Source organism: Oculina patagonica, chromosome 5 (genome assembly GCF_052425735.1).
Source record: "Oculina patagonica isolate OP01 chromosome 5, crgOcupat, whole genome shotgun sequence".
Classification (NCBI taxonomy): domain Eukaryota; kingdom Metazoa; phylum Cnidaria; class Anthozoa; order Scleractinia; family Oculinidae; genus Oculina; species Oculina patagonica.
In genome coordinates, this window is record NC_135762.1 from 16,037,289 (window position 1) to 16,064,609 (window position 27,321).

At 40.3% G+C, this 27,321-nt stretch overlaps 1 protein-coding gene across 3 annotated transcripts in view; it reads right to left on the minus strand.

Annotated features, from left to right (window-relative positions):
• LOC144652982 (ATP-binding cassette sub-family C member 4-like) overlaps positions 1 to 27,321 on the minus strand; it is a 69,873-nt gene that overhangs the window by 38,832 nt on the left and 3,720 nt on the right. The window contains exons 3-12 of one of the 3 annotated variants that reach the window (XM_078512879.1): positions 24,260 to 24,380; positions 21,229 to 21,444; positions 20,152 to 20,241; positions 5,105 to 5,268; positions 3,816 to 3,941; positions 3,142 to 3,391; positions 2,178 to 2,297; positions 1,612 to 1,656; positions 1,149 to 1,190; positions 385 to 576 (exon numbers count right to left, since the gene is read on the minus strand). In XM_078512879.1, the coding sequence (XP_078369005.1) occupies positions 385 to 576; positions 1,149 to 1,190; positions 1,612 to 1,656; positions 2,178 to 2,297; positions 3,142 to 3,391; positions 3,816 to 3,941; positions 5,105 to 5,268; positions 20,152 to 20,241; positions 21,229 to 21,444; positions 24,260 to 24,380 (1,366 nt within the window). Of the gene's footprint in view, positions 1 to 384; positions 577 to 1,148; positions 1,191 to 1,611; positions 1,657 to 2,177; positions 2,298 to 3,141; positions 3,392 to 3,815; positions 3,942 to 5,104; positions 5,269 to 7,370; positions 7,535 to 20,151; positions 20,242 to 21,228; positions 21,445 to 24,259; positions 24,381 to 27,321 lie in introns of those variants that run through there. The other 2 variants (XM_078512878.1, XM_078512880.1) reach the window with 2 other exon arrangements.

Genomic DNA, 27,321 nt, shown 5'->3' on the forward strand with positions numbered 1-27,321 from the left:
AAAATTGACTTGCTCTAAGGACTCTAGGAATGCCTGCAAACTTGAACTTAAGTCAAGTTACTGAGTGCTGGTGGCAAAGACACAGAGTTACACAGTGTTCCAAGCAGCACCAGTGACAGCAATGCAGGATCTCCAAAGGCATAATAACAACCAAGCTTTACTGGCAAATGTTTGGGGCAACCTCACAAAATTCTGGAAGGTGTACTGCAAGGGACTAGCAGATTCCATGGGTAGTAGAAAGATTAACTGTCACTTCACGCTAAGGAAATCAAAATAAGCCCGCTCAGACACTAGAGTAAGTACTGTAGTCAATTTGACACCATGGAAGACAATCTAACAGAGGACACAAAAAATTATGAAAAATTGACAATGACTATTTCCTACCTTTTGCAAGGCACAACCATTGAGAACTTTTAAATAGCGATCCTCATCATAATCCTGACCAAACAAGATGTTTTCCTTCACAGTTCCATTAAATATCCAGGCTTGTTGAGAAGCATAGCCTACTTTACCATGAACTCTCCTATCACCTTCAGAAATTGGCAATTCACCGAGAATAGTCATCAGCAGTGACGACTGCAACAACAGTAAAATGGACGGGTTAACACAAAGAATAGCATTAGTCCAACAAATACAACACATACAGCAAAGACATTTATAACTCAGACTATAACTAAATGAACAGACCAGACTCAGATATTTGACTACGAATCAGGCTGGTATGCCTAAGAACTGTGTGGCCAGCCTGCCATGACTTAGACTGCTGACTTAGACTGGCAAGACTCAGAAGGTATGACTAAGACTGGTATGGGTCAGACCAGTATAGGTCAGACCAGCACGGGTCAGACCGGCTAACTCAGATTGATGTGGCTCAGACCTCAGACCAATAAGACACATGCCCACATGACTTAGACTGGTAGTACGCAGACAGTATGGCTAAAAGGTGTATGATTCAGACTGGTAAGACTCAGAAAGCAAGAATAAGACTGGTATGGCTCACACCATTGGTGCTCAAATCTTTCTTTTTAATAAATAAATTTGAAACTGTATTTCTTGATTGTAGTTACACTTTGATCATGCTTCCAAAGATATAAACACTTTTGCTATTTTGTAACTAATGCAACACGACAAACAGTTCATTTCATCACCTTTCCAGCCCCAACAGGTCCAATAACAATATGAAGCTCACCCTGTAGAAACAACAAAAGGGCCGTCATTAAATCTGCAATTCCCTTACAGTGTACATCAGCATCTGTTTTCTTAATACACCAGTAAAACCATTTTTATAGGGACAGTTCTTGGTAATAAAGAACTACATGTAGCTGCATGTTTTGGTTTAAATTTTCGTCTTTAAAATTTTCAAACCAGTTTGATTTTTAATTACCTTTGGTTTTTAAACAAAGAAAAACAAAAACCAGAACAGTCAACCTCACCTTATATTAATCAAAGATTGAAAGAATATTTTCAGTGAACCCATAAAGACCTTGATCTTTTGGGAACTTTATTTTGAATTCGTCTTTCATGGACGCAATATCAATATCACCTATTGCTGACTGCTTCAGGATAACATGATCGTTAGAATTATCTTACTGCTAAAAGTTGACAACACACCTGTCTTGCTTCAAGTTTCACGTCCTTTAAAGTGGGGTTTAGAAGCTGAAAAAAAAATCACCAGTCACTTTATTGTTACTTATTTTTGCGGGACTTAATTTTCGCGATTTTCAAAATATCGCGAAATTAAAAACCCGCTAACATTTATTCTTAATGTTTCTGACGTTTTTTGGGCCTAATCGCGAAAATTAAGTCCCGCGAAATATGCCCGTTCCATTTTGCCTAAATTAAGTTCCCGCGAAAATAAGTAAAAATAATCTCGTATGGCAATGAATGAACATCTCATCTGGTGTATTGCTTGTAAAGTACCAGTTGAGGGCAAACTCCCATCTCTAAACTACAACAAACCAGTGGATTCTGACACCAAAATTTCTAAACAAAATGACGTCTCCTTATTGTGCCTTGGTATGATGAGCATTTGGAGCATTTGCGACTTCTCACTGTAGTTAGGTTCTGATTGGATAGTAACAACTGGAATGTTTCTGAGTGCTTCAACAAGAATATTTCGCCTTAAAAAAAACTGTTCAGCTGAGCCCCGTGAACAAGTGAAGCAGTTGGTATCTTACCTTATTCCAGTAAGCTGTAATTCCATTTAACTTCACCACTGGCTCTTCTCCTTTGCTTTCAATACCATTTTCAATGCCAGCTAACACATTTGGCTCTCTTTCCTCTAACTCTAAGTATTTCTTAAAGAACAAAATTAATTATATTTAGGTTTAATGAGAAATATACTTTCTTTCTCTTACAAAGCTGAAAAAAGCTGGCAGGGCTATTTTGCAGAACGCAGAATTATGGTGACAAAGTGGCAATAGTATAATGCCCTAATCAACAAATAAAAGCTAACCACAAGCAAACCAGAGTGATAACTGCAAGCAAACTGGGGTGAAGCTAACCGCAAGCAAACCAGGGTGAAGCTAACTGCAAGCAAGCCAGAGTGAAAGCTAACCACTAGCAAACCACTAACCATCTTTCTGCAAAATACCCCTGCCGGAAAAAGTCAGGTGGACAAAATTTATTTGATTTTTTAAGAACCTTTTTATAAGAACATTCAGACTGAAAGGCCAAAACTTTCAGAATTTTCTAAGAACATTAACCAAGACCAAACTCTGGGTGAGATCGTAGATTTGCTGTGAAAATGATAAAAAAAATAATGCACTCCTTTGTTTTTAAAAAAGACAATACAAGAAAATTTTGAATAAATTTTCAAGCATAAATCATTGAAAAATAACAAAGTTAATCTCTAAATCCAGCACCAAAATAACTACTGCCATATTAGCCAAAAAATGTCACTTCCTATGACAATAAAACATAGTAAAAGGTCTGGAGCAGTTGTTTGAATAACCCTCCAAAATATCAGCACTGCCAGTTGACGTTAACCCCAACATCAACACAGACAAGTTATTTGTAATACTAATTAATGAGAACTAGTGAAATTAGGAAAAAATTCACTTGAATTTTGACAAAAAGTTCTTCTTGTCATCGTTTGTGTTCCAATACATTATGCCAATTTTATAGGAGTGATATGTTTACCTGCAATCGCTTCTCTGACACAGATGATTCTTTTAGATACATCATACCCATAGCGAAAAATACTGTGAAACCAGTTCTCACTGCCATGAACAGCCCCAGAACAACAAACACTCTCTCTGCAGTTAGCGTGTTTCCAGTCATCACATACACTGTAAAAACTACCAAGCTTATGATTGCCAGGGCAGCAAAAAAGAATCCACTATTGATGGCACGAAAAAATGCAGAGAACTTTACCATTTTGGTTTCTCGTCTGAAAGAAATGTGAATAAACACATTCTTTGTAAGCTAAGCTTATTACTCCTGTGAATACTAGTGATCTTAAGCTGCAACACTGTGGCCCATTGGCCACAATGGGTGAGCGGTCTAGGGTTGCAGCCATTGCGATATGGATTTTTTAAAACATTACAAGGTCTGCATCTTCCTTGACTTTAATGGGCTGCAAATTTTGTTGTAGAGCTACTGTTTGTATTCTTTAACATTATAGTCCTCCTTTGTCCTCAATTAATGTTGTGATAATAATTTGGTTAATTTTGTTCCAAGTGCGCCACTTAAAGTAGTTGCACTATAAGTACTTGAAATGGTTTTCATATATTTCCATAGGGTTATGGTAAATGGCTTCCAGCCAATACTTGTTTATTTTATTAGGGGTAATTCTACAGGTTTTCAGCACCAACCTTCGAACATCAGCTACTAACTTAGCAAATGGTTCTTCCCATGTGTACATTTTAATAACTCTTATTCCAGAGATGATTTCATTCATCATCTTAATTCGTTCATCAGTCAGAACAGCAGTTTTGTGCCTGAAAGGGAACAGTTGTACGTTGTAAATATAACAAATAGCAGCCTGCAAAGACTCCACTTGCCTCTTCACTTCAGCCAGCGAAGTTATACAAAAATGGGTGGGGAATGAAATGTTTGCCACAAAAGCAATGTTTTTCAAAAAGGGAATATCTATAAAAGGAACATTTACTGTTTTTTATTTAATTATTTTTATTTTATTTTATACAGTGCTACATTAAAAGGCACTATGGTGACATGGACTCTGTATAATAATAATAATTATGATAATAATAATATAATAATAATATTAATTATAATATTATTATTGTTATTATTATTTTTTGTTTAAGCTTTTTTTAAACTTTATTTCACATAATCTTTAAAAAGGGTACACTCGTGGATAAAAAGATTATTATTATTATTATTTATTATTATTTTAATTTTTCCCATGAGATAATTTCAGTTAAAATGTCAATAGCCTACCTACATAATAACACTCTAAAAGCTTAAACATGCTCTAAGCATCTATGTACACAAGTTATATCACAAAATAAGGTGAATTATTTACAAAATATATCAACTTATGTACATATTATTTTGTGAAATCTAATTTACGTTTACATCATTATTATTTCAAAATCAAATTTTACAAATAGTGAATATTAAAAGAAAAGAAAAGCTATAAAAATTTTATACATGTTATTCTCGCTTCATATAATTTGAGAGTCTTTTGAAACTATTGGATTCATGTTCTACCTTTCTCTATTTCTATATCAATTATTATTATTATTATTATTATTATTATTATTATTATTATTATTATTATCATCATTATTATAATTATTATTATTAATTTCGTTTTTAATTCTTTTTTAAATGAAACACTATACATAGTTTTAGTTTTATGAGAATTGAATAAAGTTTTCTATTAATTATTTAAAAATATTATTATTATTATTATTATTATTATTATTATTATTATTATTATTATTATTAAACCCAATTTTAATTAACTTCCAAAATGTAATGTGCGTAACACCACTGTTCAAATGTAGGTTTTGGCCAGCACAGGTGCCAATGGGTTAATGATGCCCCAAGGCTTAAACCCCATGGGAGGATCACCAGTATCCCGAGAGACGTCTATATCCCTTTTTTATTTTTAAAAAGTACACCACTGGAATACCTCAGCTTGGCAAAGAACCTTCCAATCAATCCTTGGAGAGGACCAAGAAGCAGGAAAAGAAAAATACCAGGCAGGACATAGATTCCAATCTCTTGCCAACAGAGGATTGATACAAGAACAAGCATAAAGGGAGCTATCCACAAGTGGTGAAGATAAACTGCACACTTGTGAATAAAAAAATAATAAAATAAAGGTTACCACATACATTTGCCAGACAGTGTCCTTAGCCAAAATACATGACTGTAATAAGTACACTATTTCAAGCAAAAGTTAACAAAAGGTCCATGGGCTCCCCTTGTGGACCTGGTCCATGAACCACCCCTGTGGACCCAGTCCATAGATCACCTAAAAAAGGCCACCCTGATTTGGTGGCATCTGACAGAAAAGGCTTGAAACTGGCTGACATCCTGCTGCAAATAATTGTTTAAATTGAGAACTGAAAAGCAATAACCATAATACAATTGTGTAGTGTACTGGGAGTGACACTAGTTAGGTGTCAACAGACCATGTGCTTATGTAGAGTCTGCCATTTTGTAGTTGAGTTCCCAAACTTTTGGTGAGTTTCTTATCTTATTGGGCTACTACAATTGGTGACGAAGATAAAGATCGAACACAAGACCAGCTTATCAAGAATTCTGAGTTATGGCTGTTTGTTTAAGTGGACTAACTGGTCCTACGGCATTTGACACTGTTGGCGAGCCTACAACTATTTTGCAGTGTTGGTGAACCTGGAATGATAAATTTGAACTTTTCGTTACAGCATCAGGTATCGACAACCTGAAACAGCAAAGACCCTGAGAGAGAGACCCTGGGAACGAGGTTGGAAGAAGAATACTTCTATGGCCAGACAAAAATAAATTACCTTGTGACTAGACTTAGCAGCTTGGCTGAATAGTGTGAGTACGGAGAAGAGAAAGACAACATGATCATAGACCAAATGCTCACACACATCAAGGACAAAAACCTAAAGTGCAAATTGTATCGTACCAAGAATTTATCCTTATCCAAGCTTTTAGACGTAGTAAGCCAGTCATGACAAGGAGGCCCTTATCCTTTAGCCTGAAGAACAAATCATCCAAGCAGAGGTAGCTGACAAACAAATCAATTGCCCAATGAAATTTCAAGGGCGATGTTGGAAATGTTTCAGGATAGGCCACTTGGCAAAAGACTGTCGCTGTTCCTGTGACCATATTTGCAAAACCTGTGGCAGACATGGCCATTTGCTGTTTGTGGCCAATACAGCCAGGAATATGTCAGCAACACAAACTGCACACCCAGTCAGGGGAGAACCCTATACAGCAAACAAGGAGGGGGAGGGGCACTGAAAGCAGCAGAAAGTGCACGCTGTCACCCAACAACAAGATGCCAAGAAACCAGAAGATGATACCTTCTATGTGTTTGCTGCCTCCAATACTGAAGGCTTTGAGGCACTAGAACTGCTTAGAACTCACAAGATGTATTTCAATCTCTTTCTGGGGGGAAATCAACAACAGCAGAGTGTGATAGAAGTGTGTATGCATACAGATAATCACAACCCCTAGAGCTAAACAGAAGTTGTATGCTAAGAGTCACCGTACCCAATATGTCAACCATTGCAGCAGAATTTTACATAGTCCCAGAGCAGGCTGCAACCCTGTTAGGTCGTAAAATGTTAGAGGTGCTTGCAGCTGTAGCACAAATCTTGAAAATCTCCAAACTGTAGACAAAAAAGCTGCCTTTAGGGCTTAATTCCCAAACAATTTTGAAGGCCTTGGTAAACTTAAGGGTTACTAACTGAAATTCCACCAAGATGAAAGTATTGAACCCATGGCACAACCTGTTCCTTGAATTCCATTCAGCAGAAGAGAGAAAGTCACAGAAAAGCTGAAGCAGTTAGAGAAGATGGATGTCATCGAAAAAGTCAATGGTCCCACAAACTGGATCAACCCCCTTTGTGGCTGTGAAGAAGCCTAATGGAGACATCTGAATTTGTTTGGATATGAGGAAGGCAAATTGTGCAATACTTAGGGAAAAGAACCAGGTGCCCCCGGTGAAAGACACCTTACCTGTAGGAGATATAAGAGGCAACAGTGCTCAGTAAACTTGACCTAAATATGGCATTCCATCAAATAGAGCTCCATCCTGACTTGCGTGATGTATAAAAGGTTAACATTTATTTTTTTAATTTTATTATTTTAATATTATTATTATTAACTATATTATTAATTATACTATTATAATAAACTATTATTATTATTATTATTATTATATATTTTTACTGGAATACCTCAGCTTGGCAAAGAACCTTCCAAGCAATCCTTGAAGAGGGCCAAGAAGCAGGAAAAGAAAAATACCAGGCAGGACATATACTCCAATTTCTTGCCAACAGAGGATTGATACAAGAAGAAGCATCAAGGGAGCCACCCATAAGTGGTGAAGAAAAATTGTACACTTGTGAATAAAAATAATAAAATAAATGTTACCACATACATTTGTCCTGAGCCAAAATACATGACTGTATTAAGTACACTATATTAAGCAAAAGTTTACAAAAGGTCCATGGACTCCCCTTGTGGACCTGGTCTATGGACCACCCATGTGGACCCAGTTCATGGACCACCCATGTGGACCCAGTCCATGGACCACCTAAACCGAGAATGGACTGAGGCTTCCATTTTTCAGTATTTGTTGGCTGCACATGTATTAAAAACAGAAAAATGCAAAACAAAAGCACAGATCTTCTGCAGCCTATAGTAGCAATTATCCTACAACATTTCAGTCATGTATTAAATGCACCCTCCCCCCGCCATCCCCATTACCCATCGTCAAAAGTATTGTGACTGACAAACAAAGGTATTCGTGGTTGACTAGTTCCATCTGCAATTAATTATTTAGGCCTCCACACTCAAATTCTTCCTGTGCGGTCCCTGACATTGCATTACCTGAAGCCTGACCGATGACAGAGTGGAGGTTTCCAACAAAACAAAAAAATAAACAACGTGCAGAGCAAGAACTGCGCAACGCAAATAAATACAAGAGATCCTGCCAGTGGTAATGAAGGAAGATGTAGTCCTTGGAATTGGCAGGAATTGGACATCATACGCACTTCAGCCCTGTGCCTTACTTGGCCATGCTGAGATCTATAAAATCAGCTAAATGAGGGAGAGTGAAGTGAAATGGTTCATCATTGATAGAATTCTTTGGAATTCTGTTGGATGCACCTGAACGAAAACCTAGGTCCCAAAAAACATGCCTTAGACACTTCTTTAACCCTTTAACACCCAAATTTTCCCCCCAAAACACTTTTGTTAGCCGCTAAACTGAAATGTTGGTGCTATGGTCTTGAATTTACCTCAAGAAGCACTTTTTTTACACTTCAGCAACATTTTGATAAAGATTTTGTGCAAAAACGTACAATATTTTACTTTGGTGCATGCGCATAAGCCAAAATTTGGACTTCCAAATTTTTTTTTTGCCCCTTTTTACTCTGCTTTCTTATTCTCCTTACTTTCTACTCTTCAAAAAAGTTTTGATGTTATTATTGGAAAACACTGAAAAGGGGATCTTGACCAATAATTACAGGTGTACTAGCCTGTTTAAGCAACAATTTTGCACCAAAAATGGATTGTGCTTTTCTTTGATTAGCTCTGTCAGAATGCAACCGATATTCAAAATGAACAGTCCTGTAGAAAGGTCGATCCAAGCTCTGTCAGATTCTTATCACGAATTTCAACAATGTATCCAAAACTGGGGAGCCACATGGTGTTATGGCACGCTCTCGGGTTGAAGGATTTACCAATGGTTTCAGGAACGGTGGAGCCGCGGGGGCTGGGGGTGCTTTAGTTCCCCCCCCCCACTTTTTCCGAAAAAAGTAAGACTTACTTAGAGAAAAGTCTCTTATGGTATCAGCCACCCTTCAGGACCATCCGCGCGCTGATCGCTCCTCTTCGTGACGCGTTGACAGGACATCTCAACAGGCAATTAACATAATTAACTGTTACACTCTACTCTATTAGCTCAGGAACTACTTCAAAACTACAATAACAAAACGTTTTCTCATCGATTCTCGCTAGGTTTTCGCCAACACACGTGGGGTTTTTGATCCCATAATAATATGTCACTTTGGGCTGGGCCCAGTCCCTCTCGTTCTACTTGTTACACACTCCCCCTCCAACAGAAATGTCGTCCCGACATTATTACAGTAAATACAAAACCAAAAACAGAGAAATAGTTAGGGGGAGCGTCAGTTCTCATCATGTCTCAAACTGAATACTTATTGCAGCAGTTCCACGATCCGCAGGTTTTGTCTTTACACAGTTTGTAACTAGAAGTAATATCCAACACAAAGTTCGCTCATGATTTTGGTCACAGAAGGCGTGCCACAGGTCTGCTTGACCATGGTTAATTCTCGAAGCAATCAGTTGTGGCTACAAGAGTGTTCAGTACTGGTTTGTCCATATGGGCTGTGGCATAAACTGCAGCTGTGGAACAAATGGGATGTGTGGGGTGTAGTGAGGTACAAGCCAGTTGCCTATGACTTGGTAGGGAAGTATCACCTGAGGGCATTGAATTGCGTTCACTACTGGGTTTAAGCGTTGGTACTCGGGCACCCCCATCTGGCTGTAGGTCAGAATCTGAGGGGGTCGTGTCTCCCTTCTAGGTCGCGTAGCTCCCTCTAGGTGATCCTCTGAATCTGAATTGTCACTTTCCTGAAGGGCTATATCGGTCACATCTAGACCGGATGAATTTGGAACTGATGAGCCATCAGTATCCACATGTGGGTCAGGTTGGTCCCTGGCATCTGACATATCGGCACAAACTTCATTATCACAGTGGTCCTGTGGGTCCATAGGTGCAGTGTCTACTTCCGCCGGAAAGGCTGTTTCATGGGTGACTGGAGAGGACGGTGTGTCCATCTCATACTCATCATCGGAACTCTCTCCAGTATCTTCAGGCTGGGGTAATACTCTGGATCTTGGTTGGGTGGTCTTGGATGAGGCTCTCGTTGGTTTAGGCAGTGGTAAAGCATCACAAGGGAGTAGCAAGTTACGGTGTAACACTCGTTGTTTCCCACGGCCATGTTCGGGCTTTACTCGATAGACTGGACTATCCGATATGCGTTCCTCAACTACGTAAATTTGCTGTTCCCAGTGTGAACGGAGCTTTCCAGGTCCCCCCTTTCTGAAAGGTTTCTAACAAGTACGCGGTCGCCGGGAAGTAGGACTGCAGCGGAAGCCTTCTTGTCGTAATACACTTTACTTCTGGCTGACGAGTTCTGGGTCTTCCTAGATGCTAGGTCATATGCCCATCTCATATCTGCTTGCCACGTCTTTACATAATCCTGATAATCAGCCTGTCGCGGGTCGTTGCCCAGGTCAAACAGCAAATCAACCGGTAATCGTGGGGAGCGGCCAAACATCAGGTAAAATGGCGAGAATCCAGTGGTCTCATGTCTTGTACAGTTGTACGCATGTATGAGCTTGTTTAAAGAATCTTTCCAGTTCGATTTCTTTTCCTCCGGGAGGGTCCTTAGCATCGAGAGTAAGGTGCGGTTCATGCGTTCTACCTGGCCGTTTCCCTGTGGGTGGTATGGAGTGGTTCGCGAGCTAGCAACTCCACTTAGACGTTCGAGGTTGTGGAACAATTTATTTTCAAACTCGCCACCTTGGTCATGGTGTATTCGTGCTGGGAAACCGAATCTCGGGATAAACTCATTGTAGATCTTCTCAGCAGCAGTGCGGGCTGTCTTATTACGCGTTGCATAGGCTTGGGCATATTTGGTAAAGTTGTCAACAATCAGTAGTACATATTCATATCCACCTTTGCTCTTGTCTAGATGCAGGAAATCAATGGAAACCACTTCAAATGGTGCTGATGTCATCAGATGCATCATAGGTGCTTTCGTGACTGTGTTTGGTTTCTTCTGTTTGATACATCTGCAACGTTGTGTCACAAAATGTTCTATGTCACGGTACATATGTGGCCAGTAGAAGCGGGACCTTGCAAGTTCTGCGACTCTCTCCACCCCAAGGTGTCCCATCTCTGTATGCAGTTCTTTAAGTACCACTGGGATGAAGATGTGTGGCAGGACTAATTGTATCTTAGAGCTTGTTCTTCGACGCAGGATACCATGTTCGTCAACTTCCAGTTTCTTCCAGTCTCTCATAAGCTCGGCAACTCCATGGGGTTCATTCTTCAGTTGGCCACCACCCGGTTTGATCCCATGTGTCTTGTAGTAAAGCACGCGGCGTATAGCACTATCCGAGTGCTGCGCCTCCTTGAGTTCACTAGGGCTGAATGGTTTCAGGTTAAGGTCCTTTAACGTGGGTTCAGGAGTTGTCATGTCTGCTGCAATTGCCATAACCCATGGGATTGTGCCTTTTGCCTGTTCCCTAACTGCTTCCACGGTTGCTGCAAGGACATCTTTGGGTATTTCCTCTGTACAATCTCTCATATATTTGTCTATGTCCAATGGAATTCGTGACAGAACATCCGCATCAACATTAGTCTTGCCCGGTCGGTACTTGATTGTAAAGTTATAGTCTGCTAACTCGGCTACCCACCGATGCCCCGTGGCATTCAACTTTGCTGATGACATCACATACGTTAACGGGTTATTGTCTGTGAAAACGACGAAGGATGGGGCATAGAATAAGTAGTCCCTGAATTTGTCAGTAATTGCCCACTTTAGGGCCAAGAATTCTAATTTTCCTGAGTGCAAGTGATAGTTCCTTTCCGCGGGCGTCAATGTCCTTGAGCCATAGCCAACAACTCTCAACTTTCCCTCTTGTTCTTGGTAGAGTACCGCCCCAAGCCCTTCACTTGAGGCATCCGTGTGCAGTACAAATGGCCGTTCAAAGTCAGGGTAGGCCATTACCCCTGGCTGCATTAAAAGTTCAATTAGGAAGCTTAGTCGCTCTTGGTGTCTTTCATTCCACAGAATTTTGTGATTTGACGACAATTGTCCTTTCGATGTCGGCAACTTCCACTTGGGGTGCTCTTTCTGTCCTTTAGCTCTGCTGGGCTGTTCACTGCATTCTCTGACTGAGAGTAGGTCATACAGGGGTTTGGCTAATCTGGAGAAGTCGCGAATATATTGGCGGTAGTAGCTAATGAAGCCCAGGAGTTTGCGCAATTCACCAACAGTTCGTGGTTTAGTTTCCTTAAGGGCTGCTACCGCTGCAACGTCCGCTGAGTCCATCGTGTAGCCATCCGCTGAGACTATTCTGCCTAAGTAACGAACACGGGGCTTAAACAACTCACATTTCTTTGGCTTTAGCTTGATACCATACTCCTGCAAACGTCTAAGTACCTTCCGCACATTGTCCACATGCTCGGAAAATGTTCTACTGTACACTAGGACATCATCAAGATATGGAATACATATTTCATCACGAAGACCCTCCAGGCATTTCTCCATGTACCTCTGGTAAGCCGCCGGTGCATTTTTAAGGCCAAAAGGGATGCGGTTCCACTGGTATAAACCCCAAGGGGTGATGAACGCCGTTAGATGTCGGTGTTCGTCTGCTACAAATCCCTGGTGATATGCCTTTCCTTGGTCTAACACTGAGAAGTAAGTGTTCCCACTGAGACTATTCAGGATGTCTTGGATGCGAGGGATGGGCTGGCGGTCATCCTCAGTTTTGCTGTTTAACTGCCTATAGTCGACACATAGTCTCAGACTGCCATCTTTTTTTCTCACACACACCACTGGGGAAGAGTAGGGTGACTTTGAGTCGCTTATCCAGCCACGATTGAACATATCCTGCAAGTGTGACTTTACCTCTTCGTACAAGGGCTTTGGAATTGAATTGTATGTTTTTTGTACTGGGACGTCATCTCTGAGGTTGATTTCTAATTTCAAGTGTTCGGCACATCCAATGTCACCATCATCTGTAGCGAAGGCCCCGGACTCTTCCCTCAACATTTCCTTGACAATCACCTGTTGCTCACTTGACAAATGGCTCAAATCAACTGGGGGAGTCCACTGTGCTTCACCTTGTTCAGGCTGACTTGGTCCCCACTCATAACTGGTTGCCTCACTCCGAGTTTCACCTTCTTCTTCCTCTTGTTTCTGTTCAGCTTCGACTGGCAGTGGCGTGACGGATTGCACTAACTGTATAGTGCCAAGTTCTGTCCGCCTACGTAAGGTCATCTCTCGCTCAGTGTTGTTGCATACTGGAACATACATTCGGCTCGACGACCCGGGGGGAATTCGGTGAAGACAGCCTTTAACTTCTAGCCCCTCAGGCCACGCCCCTTCTTCTTTGGGCTCAAACACAACAGGCAAATCTTCTTCCAATAGTCCAAAGTGTACTTGACATTTGACTCTCACAGTCTCTCCTGGTGGGACACGTATGTCTTGTCTGCCAACTCTGAGCATGCTAGTGTCAGCCTCGTCATCCATACTTTGGATGAAATTAACCAGCGCTCTCGCTTCGCCCTCTTTCACAGATGGGAACGAGTCATTCACTATTCGGGGCAATAGGCTGGTTTTGTTGGGGCCACTGCTCCTCTTAATGACCTCTTCAATGACGTTAAAGCCAATGATGGGATACTCCTGATTATCTTCATTTCCTATTAGTATGGGTACTGTCAATGGCTCCAAGTACCCATCCTCCCCAGCCAACTGGAACTCTACCTCAATCCACCCATCATATGCAATTTTCGTACCATTCACGGCCTGGAGATTTAATTCATCTTCCCCCAGTAACTCACTTATGTCTCTTACTGGCTCATCTGGTAAATTAATCTCTTTCCAATACTTTGACACAACACAAACTTGAGCTCCAGTATCCCACAGGGCATCCACTTTTCTCCCTTGGACCAAGCAGGAAACTACACATTTTCTTCCCACTAGTTTGGTGAGTTTAGAACGTTGTCTTGGGGTTAGGTGTGAAGGGAACGAGGTTTTCAGTGTTTCAACACCTGCCTTAGGCCCCCTTTCCCTCAGTTCAACTTCACTGATGGCTTGACATAGTTTCTTATGTTTCTCCCAATGTTCCCTCTGACAAACTTTTGAACAATAGTGGCTAGTATGGCATTGTGAGCATCGCAAGTATTGATGGGCCCAATTCTCCCTCTTTCCACAGTTCATGCATTGTTGGGACTGCTCATGAATCTGGCGGGTTGCTCCTTGTCCCGTGGGGGCAACCCTGGTCTGTTTCCCTGGGGGTTTGCTGGGTTATAGCCCCTTCGGCTTGACCTTTGGCATTGGTAACTGAAGTGGCCAGCATCACCACAGTTGAAACAATGGTTGCAACGAAAGCCCCTTCCTTGTCTCTCACAATTCCAGCATCCTCTAGGGCGAACCCTCCCTTGCTCTACAGGGTTGTACTGCGGGTTGGGGCTAGCGCGGCTTTGTTGTTCCATACCCTCCCGGATAGCAGCCAGTTCAGCTTTCAACTCTCTAACTTCAGTAAGAAGGTTAACTTTTGGTGGCTTTTCTGGGGTTTTACTTTCAACTGAGGCATGGCTGTCATCATGGGTGGCCAATTGAGCTACAAGCTGTGTGGGGGTTCGATTTGTGGGCTGGTCATGACGGGAACCAAGCTTCTGCATTCTTTCTGTTTCATTACTAACTGCTGTATTCAATTTCTCAAAAAGTTCTTCATCTTCTACTTGGGTGTTTTGCAAGCAGGGTTTTATCTCCATTTTAATGCTATCATTCCGTAACCCAGTTAATAATGAATGCAGAAACATGCACTGTACCAGCTTTGGGTCATACTTCAAATCAGATCCTGCTTCTTGAGATGCAAATAGTACCTTCTGCTTTAGATCAAGGAGGCGAACAAGAAAGTCCTGAGGGGTCTCCCCAGCTTCCTGTACTGCCGAACTGAGCAGTTGATACATTTCCGTAGCCCCCCTTTCTTGATAATGTGACCGGAGTATTTTACGTAATCTGGCAAGTTCTAAATCGGGCCTACCTTCCAAGTAGCTCCTCAATCTAAGGCCTGGATTGATGGCTCGAATAACGGCTTCGACAATCTCTTCTTCTTTATAGCCCCGTTTTAATCCAGCGTTTATTTGGTGAGCTAAACTGGTAAAGCTCAAGCGGTCTTTCTGACGTGAATCTCCAACCTGTCCCGATATTTTAAATTCCTTCCTGAACGGTGGGGTCGCTGTGGTTTCTTTAGGCGTAACTGTGTTTGTACTTGACTTGATGGCAGACTTCTGATCCTCCTGTTCGGTTTTCACACCACTCTCTTCTTCACTCTTCACGTCCTTTGTTGCCGGTTTCTTCTCTTTAATTGCTTCTCTGAGATTCGTTAATGCCTCAGTTCCAAGTTCCTCGGCGTCTAAATACTTCGTTAGGATTTGTATTAACGCCAGACGTCCCGTATCCGTCTCTTTTACTTCGATGTGTAGCCCCGCACATATTTCTCGAAGACTCGCTTCGCTAAGCTGACAAATTGCTGTTCTCACCTCTATCTGAATCTCTTCGATGACTTTCGACATTTCGATGGTTTCTTTGTCACGTCGGGGTCACCAAATGTTACACTCTACTCTATTAGCTCAGGAACTACTTCAAAACTACAATAACAAAACGTTTTCTCATCGATTCTCGCTAGGTTTTCGCCAACACACGTGGGGTTTTCGATCCCATAATAATATGTCACTTTGGGCTGGGCCCAGTCCCTCTCGTTCTACTTGTTACATAACCTTGCAAAAACTTCATCGCACAATAACTTCGCGGGGAAATAAGATTTTTTTGTGAACTTTTTTGTAAAAGAATGCCCTTGATAAGCTTATCTGAACATCCTAAAATCTGAAATTTAGAAAAACTGCACTTTTAAACGGTGGCTGATACCTTAAGCCACCCCACTTTAAGTCACTAGTCAGCCCCCCACCTGGAAAAATGTTCTGTCGTCCCTGGGTTTGTTGTGTGGCAGTATTGCTAAAGATGGTAAATCTCAAAAAGAAACGAGGTGAAGATGGAACCCTTGCCTTGTGTTTTCTGCTTGAGCCATAATTAGCAAATTACATAAGAAAGGAGACAAGATGAACTACAAAAAGCATCTAACCTTCTTAACTACTTTTCTCGGGGAATACATGTACATGTAGTCGATAGTACAAAGCAAAATACAATGTATTCATTTTGAGCGCAACTTTTGATTTTCTCATCAATAATGCTGTTCACTGCAGCTTCTACAATGCATCCAGTTTATAAGGACAATTAGCCTTTGAAAATTTTGGGTGGTCCATTAGGTGATCGATAAGCTAGGTCCACAAGGTGGTCCGTAGGTCTGGGTCCACAAGTATGGTACACAGACTAGGTCCACAAGGCTGTCAATGGGTCTGGGTCCACAGTATGGTTCATGGACCAGGTCCACAAGGTGGTCCATGGACTGGGTCCCCAGCAATGGTCCAAGTCCTAGGCCAATGAGGTGGTCCAAGTACAAGGTCCACAAATTAAAGGTAGTTCATGGGCTGGACCTGGGTCCATGTTTTGTAAATGTCTTTTTTAAACTTAGCCACTGCAAACTGCATAATAATGTTTAGCTTGTGAAACGCACTATCCAATAAAAATTCCTTTAAGATTAGTAAAATTGAAAGAAATGTCTGATTGATGTACCTCACATGAATTTACTGGGTATCAAATTTGATGGCTCAATCAAAGCTACTACCGTTGCTTGCATATAAGCATGAACTTGTGCCGCCGAAACATGATCTAATTGCATTTCTATGATTGGTTGTCAAACATTTGAAGTTTAGCAGACCATAATACGAACTTTGGCACTCAAAATTCTCACCATAAACAGTGAACACGGACAAAACTTTACACTAGAAGTGCTTCAAGTGAACCGGGAATTATGCATATTGACACAGATTAGGATCAGTTTTTTGGAAGAAGTCTTCATATCAAATCTTTCCGCCATTTCAAACTTTTGGCGCAAAAGTTGCCGTTATGGTCCGCCAAACTTCAAACGTTTGATGACCAATCATATACCTGGCACGAAATTGGATAGAAAATTTTGGTGGAGTTTTTTCTGTATCTCGACTAGCTTGACTGCCTTTACATTAAGTTATTCTGTACGTTATTAGTCCTCTTTTAGTAACATTCCGGTTGATCTGTAAGTACTCAACTATACTCGATTCACTCTCAATCACAATAAAGTCTATTAGACCATCACAACTCTTCTCATTATCTTGATTGAACCCTACCACATGATAATAGGTTTTCTCAACTCTACGCAACTACTAACATCACATCTTTACTCTTATCATCTCGAGTAAACTTTCTACTCTTATCTCTCAAGTCAAATATACCACATAATAACAACTTTTCTCAACTCAACTCAACTCTACTACACCATCACAACTTTTTTCAACTCGACGCAATACGTGGATACCCAACTGTTGTACCCTACTCTGCTGGACACCACTTGAATCTGTTTTACTATCATGTACTCTACTCCCGCATCTACGTACGTTACTTGACTGAACTCGTCTCTACTAGATTACACTCTGTTCTACTCTACTCTACTAACAATATTCTAGTCGTCTCTACTTTACGATTGTACTCTCAACACTTCTTTATTCGTCTCCGCCACGCTACTGTACGTTTATATAAGCTTATGTGACTGTTCTCGTCTCTATTCCACTCGACTCAACTGTACTCTACTGTACTATACTCTACTTTGCTCTAGTCTACTATACTTGATTCGAGTCTACTATACTATTACGCTACTTTACTCTACTCTACTCTAGTATAATATACTTTATTCGAGTCTACTCTTCTGAATGCTGCTCTACTCGACTCGACTCTACTCTGCTATATTTCATTCAAGTTTACTCTACTGTAGGCTACTCGACTCAACTAGACTCGACTCGACTCTAATGGACTCGACTGACTTGAATCACCTCTACTCGACTCGACTCTACTCTATACTCTACTTGACTCGACTCGACTCTACTTCACTTGACTCAACTCTACTCTTCTCCACTCTACTCTTCTCGACTGTACTCGACTCGACTCGACTCTGCTCTACTCGACTCGACTCCACTTAACACTACTCCACTCCACTCCACTCGACTAAACTTTACACTTCTACGGCCCTACGTTTTTATTCTAAACTTTACACTTCTATGGCTTTACGTTTTCATTCTTAACTGTACATTTCTACGGCTCTACGTTTTTATTCTAAACTTTACGCTTTTACGGCCCTACGTTTTCATTCTTAACTGTACATTTCTACGGCCCTACGTTTTTATTCTTAACTGTACATTTCTACGGCCCCACGTTTTCATTCTAAACTTTACATTTTTACGGTCCTACGTTTTCATTCTTAACTGTACATTTCTACGGCTCTACGTTTTTATTCTTAACTTTACATTTCTACGGCTTTACGTTTTTATTCTAAACTTTACGCTTTTACGGCCCGACGTTTTCATTCTAAACTTTACACTTCTACGGCTCTACGTTTTCATTCTAAACTTTGCACTTCTACGGCTCTACGTTTTCATTCTAAACTTCGCACTTCTACGGCTCTACGATTTAATTCTTAACTGTACACTTCTACGGCTCTACGTTTTCATTCTAAACTTTACACTTCTACGGCTCTACGTTTTCATTCTTAACTTAACACTTCTACGGCTCTACGTTTTCATTCTAAACTTTACACTTCTACGGCTCTACGTTTTCATTCTAAACTTTACACTTCTACGGCTCTACGTTTTCATTTTTAACTTTACACTTCTACGGCTCTACGTTTTCATTCTAAACTTTGCACTTCTACGGCTCTACGTTTTCATTCTTAACTTTACACTTCTTCGGCTCTACGTTTTCATTCTAAACTTTGCACTTCTACGGCTCTACGTTTTCATTCTTAACTTTACACTTCTACGGCTCTACGTTTTCATTCTAAACTTTATGCTTTTGCGGTTTTCATTCTTAACTGTGCACTTCTACGGCCCTACGTTTTCATTCTTAACTCTACACTTCTACTGCCCTACGTTTGAATTCTTCACTGTACACGTCTACGGCCCGTACGCCGGTTTTCCTCCTAAACGCTTTTACGGCCCTACGAGTCGTGTCGAGTCGAGTCGAGTCGAGGTGGAGTAGAGTACAGTAGTATAACGTAGAGTGGAGTAGAGTCGAGAAGAGTAGGGTATAGTAGAGTGGAGTAGAGTAGAGTGGTGTAGAGTATAACGTAGTATAACGTAGTATAACGTAGAGTGGAGTAGAGTCGAGAAGAGTAGGGTATAGTAGAGTGGAGTAGAGTAGAGTGGTGTAGAGTACAGTAGTATAACGTATAGTGGAGTAGAGTCAAGTTAATTCGAGTCCAGCCCAGTCCAGTGGTGGTGGAGTCGAGTCGAGTAGAGTATAGTAGAGGTGGAGTAGAGTAGTAGTTGAGTCGAGTCGAGGTGGAGTAGAGTAGAGTGGTGTAGAGTACAGTTGAGTCGAGTCGAGTCGAGTAGAGTAGAGTAGAGGTGAAGTAGAGTAGAGTGGTGTAGAGTACAGCAGTATAAAGTAGAGAAGAGTAGAGTAGAATAGAGTAGAGCAGTGAAGTAAAGATTGTAGCGGAGAAGATTGGAGCGGAGTTGAGTGGTGGTAATAGATTCTTATAATTCTCTCTGTGGACTAGTATTCCTATATCCCGGTCGAGTTAGTCGAGGCAGAAAAAACTCCACCAAAATATCGTATCCAATTTTGGGAAACATTTGACCAATCATGCCATGTTTAATATCCAATTAGATCATGTTTCGGCAGCACTTAGTTGTTCACGCTAGATGCAAGCGAGGGTACATTATCTAAACTGTTTAAGGCTTTTAATTATCGATATTCCTCTTGGCCTACTCTATAAATTTCTCTATCAAATTTGGTCAAAAATTTGCCAATTAGTGTAATAAGAAAAGCCAATGCAGGAGATCAATTTTGAGAAGTGGATATCCCCCATTATGATATTGGTATCTTGGAGGAGGCCTTGGAAATCTTTGGCTCAAGTTTTACATCAATCTTGAAATTCTACCTTGAAGCTGAAAATTAGCTCAAACTCAAAATTCTAACTTGGACTCATGAAAATTATACACTGAAGTTAAACTAGCTATAATTAATATGAGTTTACCTGTTCCAGTCTCTGCACATCATTAGTCACAAGGTTTACTATTTGACCAGTTGTTGTTTTTGCTAAAGAAGCATGGCTTAGACGCAATGCCTAAAAAAACGTGGAAAAGAAAACAGTTGTCTCTTTGTATTACAGTAGAACCCCTGTAACTCGAACTCAGATAACTGGAACAACCCCAACTAACTTCCATTTCCCTTGGACCCACTTTTTAGTCATTTTTACTCGGTTAACTCGAAAACCCTACTAACTCAAACAACTGTTTTTCGTTTCCCTTCAGAGTTCGAGTTGCCAGGATTCAACTGTACTTATAAACTTCAAACAAACACCAGAAAGCAAAAGTAAGGCATGTGGTCTCCCACCCCCACCTACTCAATATGCAGACTCTCAAGATGCTCTTGCAAAACTGACCTGATTCTAAGGGATTGAAAGGGATGGAGATGCTCATTGGAAAAATTAAATTAAAACTCCTAAGGAGACCAATTTTGGCAGGCCACAAGCTTTTTTCACCCCTAAAAGATACTATGTGTCATGCTTGATCAGACTAGCACAAGAAACACAGTATAACTGACAGTTCGTTTTATTTCTTCATGTGCAACCCTTAAACAAGACCACACCAGCTAAAAATGTTGACATTCTGTCCTACACACCCTAAGTGAGACCAGAAAATAACATGTCATTTACACCCAGAAACAAGACAATGAGCATCCCATTTTCTTTCATATTATATCCCCATGAGGGAGAGAGGAAATGGGCCCATTACATGTTACATGTATGAGGAGTGTTAACTTAATGATGGTTAATATGTTCCTCTAATGACCAACATTGGCAGTCTTTCAGTTTACTCATACTAACTTTGGAAATCCTCCTTAAAAATTGCACATCATGTATTACAACAATGCACTTGTGTTACAATAATGTTATTAAATAAATATTTCTTTTTTAGCCAATCATCATTAAGTATATTTTTCAAGTGCATTATTAACAAACTAAGATGTGTTTATATTACACTGTTGCAACCATATCCAAGGATTTCTATTTCTTAGTCTCTAATTAAGCTGGAGATTCTATGGTACTCACCTTCCTAAAGACAAGTGACCCTACTGCTACCCTCAAATGTACACCACACCTTTGATTCAAGAAGAAATTCGGAGCATGGAGAATTCCTTCAGTGAAGGAAACAAGAGAAAGAAGAGCTGCAGCAATGTAGGCATCAGTTTGACTTATAGCAGGCACAGGTTGGAAGTAACTTAGAAGTCTACCAATAAGTAAAGGAGCACAGACTTTCATTACCTCCTGAAGAAGATGAACAAAATTGATCATATGATTAATAATAAGTGCCTAGTAAGAGGGGTATAGAATGGTAAATCTGAGACTTAGCAAAACGGCAAGACCCATTGATTTAAAATTCATGATTGAGTCTCTACGGTTACAACAATTTCCGAGCCTGAGACTCAGGTGTCGAAAAATTTGAGCCGGAGACTCATAAGGCTTTGGAATCTTAGCTAACCTTAATAACTGACAAATTAAACTGCTTCTAAAGATCAAAAGATTTAGAAACCCACAAAACCAATATTGGAAATTGTCATTGTGCATTTTCTTCAAATATCATGATGATCTAGTTGTTTTACTTCAACATGTAATTAACTTACAACTCCTTTGATGTGATTTTGACTGGCTCAATTTGATTATAAGATGATAAAGTTCAGCTTCAACGAGACGTTCCCTCATAAACCCTCCTACTAATAACAAAAACTAGCAAAATTTTGAGACTCCCAGACAGAGATCTTTAAAATGTGACATTCTGAGACCCGTATAATTCAAATGAATAGGGGATTTTGAGACCCTGTTTTTAAAAGCTGAGATGTTGAGTTGTTGAAAATTGCTTAGACTCAAGCTACATGTAGTTCAGTGACCATTCTATAACCCTAGTAAGGTAGCAGTACATGTTAGGTCCATTCTAACCTTGGAGATCAAAACACTAACCGGCAGAAAGCTTGTTCGTGCTGATGAAGAGGAGCCAATCTAGCAAGATTCTGATTGAAGCAACTAAGAGAATTATATTGCTACCCTCCCACTTTCCCAAGGGGTGCTAGTCCATCATTGCTTACTCCCCAGCACAGGCAGACAAGTCTCTGTGTTTGAGGCCGCGTGACTTAAGCGTCACGGTATGCGCTATTTGATCCCATACATTCACTGTAATTTGTAACGATTGACCTCCGCTTGAGTCAACTGATCGTGAGAAATGCTCCATAAAATACTGAATTTCGCATCTTTTCATCCCAAACGTTGATCTACTGTAAGCCAGATAAATAAAGTTCACATACCTTTCATCTTTTGTATGATCTTTTGTGTTTTCATGGGGTTTTGAGGCCGTTAATTCCTCGACGCGTGGAATTGGAGAAATTGGCCGAAAACTGGGAGGCTGTCGATCTCGGCGGGCCATCGAAGTTGCCAGCCTTGTCATTTTTTCTTACTTTAGCTGGGGGCGGTGACGACCATCGAGGAATTAACGGCCTCAAAACCCCATGAAAACACAAAAGATCATACAAAAGATGAAAGGTATGTGAACTTTATTTATCTGGCTTAAAGTAGATCAACGTTTGGGATGAAAAGATGCGAAATTCAGTATTTTATGGAGCATTTCTCACGATCAGTTGACTCAAGCGGAGGCCAATCGTTACAAATTACAGTGAATGTATGGGATCAAATAGCGCATACCGTGACGCTTAAGTCACGCGGCCTCAAACACAGAGACTTGTCTGCCTGTGCTCCCCAGCAAGTGCATTTATGCACTTGGATGGAGAGACAAGCTGTGAATGTGAAGAGTCTTGCTCTTGAAATAGCTCAACATAAGTAACCTAGCCATGGTTGTTCATCTACCAGCGCCCAGTTGTTCAAAAGATAGATAATGCGCACCACCAGATAAATCTCTATCCAGCAGATAAGTGTTGGCAAAATGAACTACACTATCCAGTACCAGACAGTGTTTTGTCTGATGGATAGCATTATCAATCCTTTGAACAACTGGAGCCAGATAAGTAACTATCCAGTGGATAATATATGTTAACAAAACCAACTAAATGTTAATCAGTGGATAGTTATTTATCCAGTGGATGGCATTATCAGTACTTAAAATGTACATGTATAACCAGGCCCTGGAGTTTAAAATTTATGTGGTGATCAGACCAAAATGAAGTTCTGAAGCATGGACTATCAATAGGTACACTACTAAGACTTCTAAACGTCTGTTTAAGGTCACGCAGGACCCTTGAAATCATTATGTATGTATTTATTTAAAGAGTGTGCACGAACTGCGACGACTGAAGCCGACAACAAACGAAATATTCATGACAGTGTTTTTCTTAAAGTTCTTTGTACAAGTAATTAGACGGTATTGTTCTCAGCTTTGCGTACCGTGCGCTGAAACAAAGCGAATTATCATAATTAGATTTACAGCTGCGAATATAGCACAAGTCGGTTGTAAACATTGTCTCGGAAGGTCTTCGGAAGAAGAAAAACCTGCAATTTTGTGTCCAAGTTTTCTCCGCCTATATAGAATTTCAGGAGTTGATTCGCGAGGAACATGAACTTGGTGCACTCTATTGTGTTATGACAAGAGCGAATTTTGAAATTTCGTTCTCAAAGTGAAGATAGCACGTTTCAAAGTTTAAATTTCACATTTTTACTCTCTTAGAAGCTATTAACTTCTAGCAGTTTTTGAAATCGAAAATTTCGTTCTTGTCATAACACAAAAGAGGTTATGATTCATCTCTAGGTTATACAATCATTTAATTCGGTGCGCAGTTGTAGCCAAAAACTTGGACACAAAATTGCATTATCTGCAGTTAAACTTTTAAGAGCCTGTAGCATTACAATAAACGGTTATCTCTCAGTAAAAGGACAATCATGATGTAATTCCATCATCCCTTAATATCCTTGATAAATTTTAGAGGAATCGATGTCCAAAATGTAGCGAATTGAAGCTTTACAAGATAGCACCCCGTCAAGAAATTTGGCTAATGAATTTATTAATGAGCAAGGGTCCTGCGTGACCTTAAGTGTGTTATTTAATTCACAGTTATGTTTTACGTATTAAGGTCACCCTTACCTCCGTTAAAGGAAGTAGTCCACGCAAAAGATATTCTAATCCTAAGAACTTAATGAAAGCATTTCTAAGCCGTGGTCTTCTGTTTTTCCTCTGAGCATCTTTTATTTCTTCATTCCACAACCTGTAAAATATTGATGTGATTTAGTGCAATTAAATACGGTAAGTAATAAAACCTGTGTTGTTGTGTTTTTGTGAATATTAATCTTATTAATATGAATCTAGACTACCCTAACAGAGGGGACCTGGTTAGGAGCAAGTTAGGGCCATAGTCCTTTTCTATTGAGCAACCTTGCTATCATATGTAAGTCACAAGACATAGAGGGCCAATGACCAGACACCATCGTAGCACGTTTAGTATTGCTTAACTTTGTAGTACTTTCACTTTGCTCTGTATTCACTGAATGCAATTTTAGCGCTTTGGCAAGCAAGCAAGTTTTAATTAGCTGTTTAAGTTTTCAAGTTTTCTAGTTATTATAATTGATTATGTCTCAAGATCAAGATTTGCAAGATCAAGAATTGCAAATGGAGAAAAGAGTGGCAAATTGCACCGGTTGTGGTGACCCCAGTGATACTTGTAAATTAATAGTCTAGTGGTTTATGTATGTAGGAATATTTATAAACTGCCTGGTCCCAAAAAATAGTTTGTCTGTTGAGGTGTTTAGACAGCATTTTAGGCATCCTAAAAGGAGCTTTATCACAGTAGCCTGATTGACAAACAAAATTAATTTCAAGTTCAATTAAGTAAACCTCTAAGGATTAGGGTTCTAAGTAGAAAAACCCTAAAAAAAAATGAATAAGGATAGCTAAAACTGAGAAGGAATGATAAATTTGAAAATAGCAGCCATTTTTACAAGTTGTGCCATTTATAAAGCATACCAGCCAACCCCCAGAAGTAAAACATCTGGAGATGTCTAGAAATCTTTCCATTTTAAGGATATCATTAAAGACAATGTTTGAATACTGGTACTCTCCGAAAATCAGACCGGGAGATTTGATGAAAAACTTGTAGACTCCTGGGAAAACCATAGTCCAGTCATTTTGTGGTTGGACCTGCAACTAATTGCAACAGAAGCTTTCTGACCGCCAATCATTTCAAATAAGTCCCTAGATCAACATACTAAAAGTCCCCAAGGATCCGTGCATGGGAACATCTCGAAAATTAAACGGATTCTAAGTCGTGCTTTTGCGTAACATGAAAACGAGGCTCAAAAACAAAAGTTGTTATTATGCTTGTTTATGGCCAGAATTTCATTCATTTCATCCAAAAACCATGAAATGTACTTCAAATATGCCTGAAAACTTTCATCCAGAGGAAAAAATTGTTCAAAAAGTATTTTGTGAGCAAAATAAATCTCATTATATGAGGGGCGCGCGAAATGCGCGTGCAATGGCGTTTGACACATATATTAAGTCCATAAACTTACCACAACCCTGATCCTGCTAACTGGTGATTTGACCAATGCTCCCAAGGGAGCTCATTTGCGTGTGTGAAAGGCACTAAATCACAAAATTACTTTGCGTAAGTCACTGTTAGCTGGTTCGGTGCTGATCTTGTTGAACGCCTTCCACCAAATGATGGGATTAGCGATGTTGTGGCGCCGCGCATGTTCAGACACAAATTTCAGAGTGGAGGAGATACATGTGACGTCACTTGGGTTCAGGTCAATCATCGGTAGAAGTGTTATTGACGACTTCCCCTGATGGTTACCCCAGTGGACAGCTTGCATCATCCCAGCCCATGCTGGGTGTTTGGTGTTAAAGGGCAGAAAGGTCTTCCAAAGTATGTCTAAACTCGCTGTGGGATCTACTACTCTTGCAACAACTACGTTAATGTACTTTATTTCCACTTGTTATTGCCTTGGCTCAGATGGCAGGCGTATTTCAATTTTTCCAGCTGCTGAGATGTCTTGAGGAGTTATCTTTCGTCTCGGGACGCTTCTTTTTCGGGTAGTGCCAGGAGTGATGGTACAAATCATGCCCATGTCATGAAAGGTGCTTTACCGTCATGGGTTGGTCCGTCATTATCTGGTATCTCAGTTCCCTGGTCCAATGCCGCATTCTTATTAAACAGCTGTTCTTCTAGGTATGAAGAATAGAATCCATGGCGATGAAGGGTGTCTATTTGAAATCGCGATGCAAATATGGGATGGAGCTGCACTGCTAAGCCAACTTGTAAAGGCGCAAGAATCACTCTTGGTCGCGCCGCCTGAACAATATCCTGTCCAATTGATGCTAACTTCACGTTATCTTTACCAACCAGAATACCCTCCAAAAACATCTTTAGCGTGGCTGGCTTTTTCTGTTTCGATCAAAGGGTAGACTTCGTTAGATGTTTTAAGCAATTTGATGTCATTCTTGATCAACCTTGAGGCAGTTCTGATTATACTTAATTTTTCCGTATCCAGATCAACATCCTTTTGTTGTGAGTGAAATCCGTGCAGAATAGCTGATGCGGTACTTTTAAATGTTACGACATTTGGCTTTCCGTTGATCTCGGTTATAATAATCTGATCGCCAAAGTGTTCCTGAAGTCTTGCTTTCATAAGGGTGCGGCTATATGTGGCAGTAAAAAAAATATATATATATATATGTGGCAGTAGTTTAGTCACCAAGATATTCCTCCATTTTATCCATTAGATCCATGGCAGTAATTTGTTTGTCGTCGTTCTCCTTAAAAACGCTCACCACTTTGACAAAAGCTTCGTTTTTTCTTCCTCTTGTGGACGTCCGATTTTTCTTTTCTTTCTATCAGGCTGATCGGAGGCACTTTTGGCAATTGTTTTCTTTGTCCTGAAGTTGACGTTGCATGCCTGATGGTATACAGCATCGGCGGCTGGCAGATAATGGGCATAAAATTCTCGCCTGTACCACTTTAGCTCAAGAATGCCCTCTTTCAGAACATGTCTCTAGTACAGTCTCTCTCGTCTCGAGGGATGTCTCCAGGCTTTCTCTTTTGCTTCCCAAAATGAATTTCGTTACCACAGTAGAAACAGTCCGTTTCAAGGCTAAAGAATTTTTCACTCTTGCGATCCAATGAACGACATTTACTTGAAGTTTGCGAC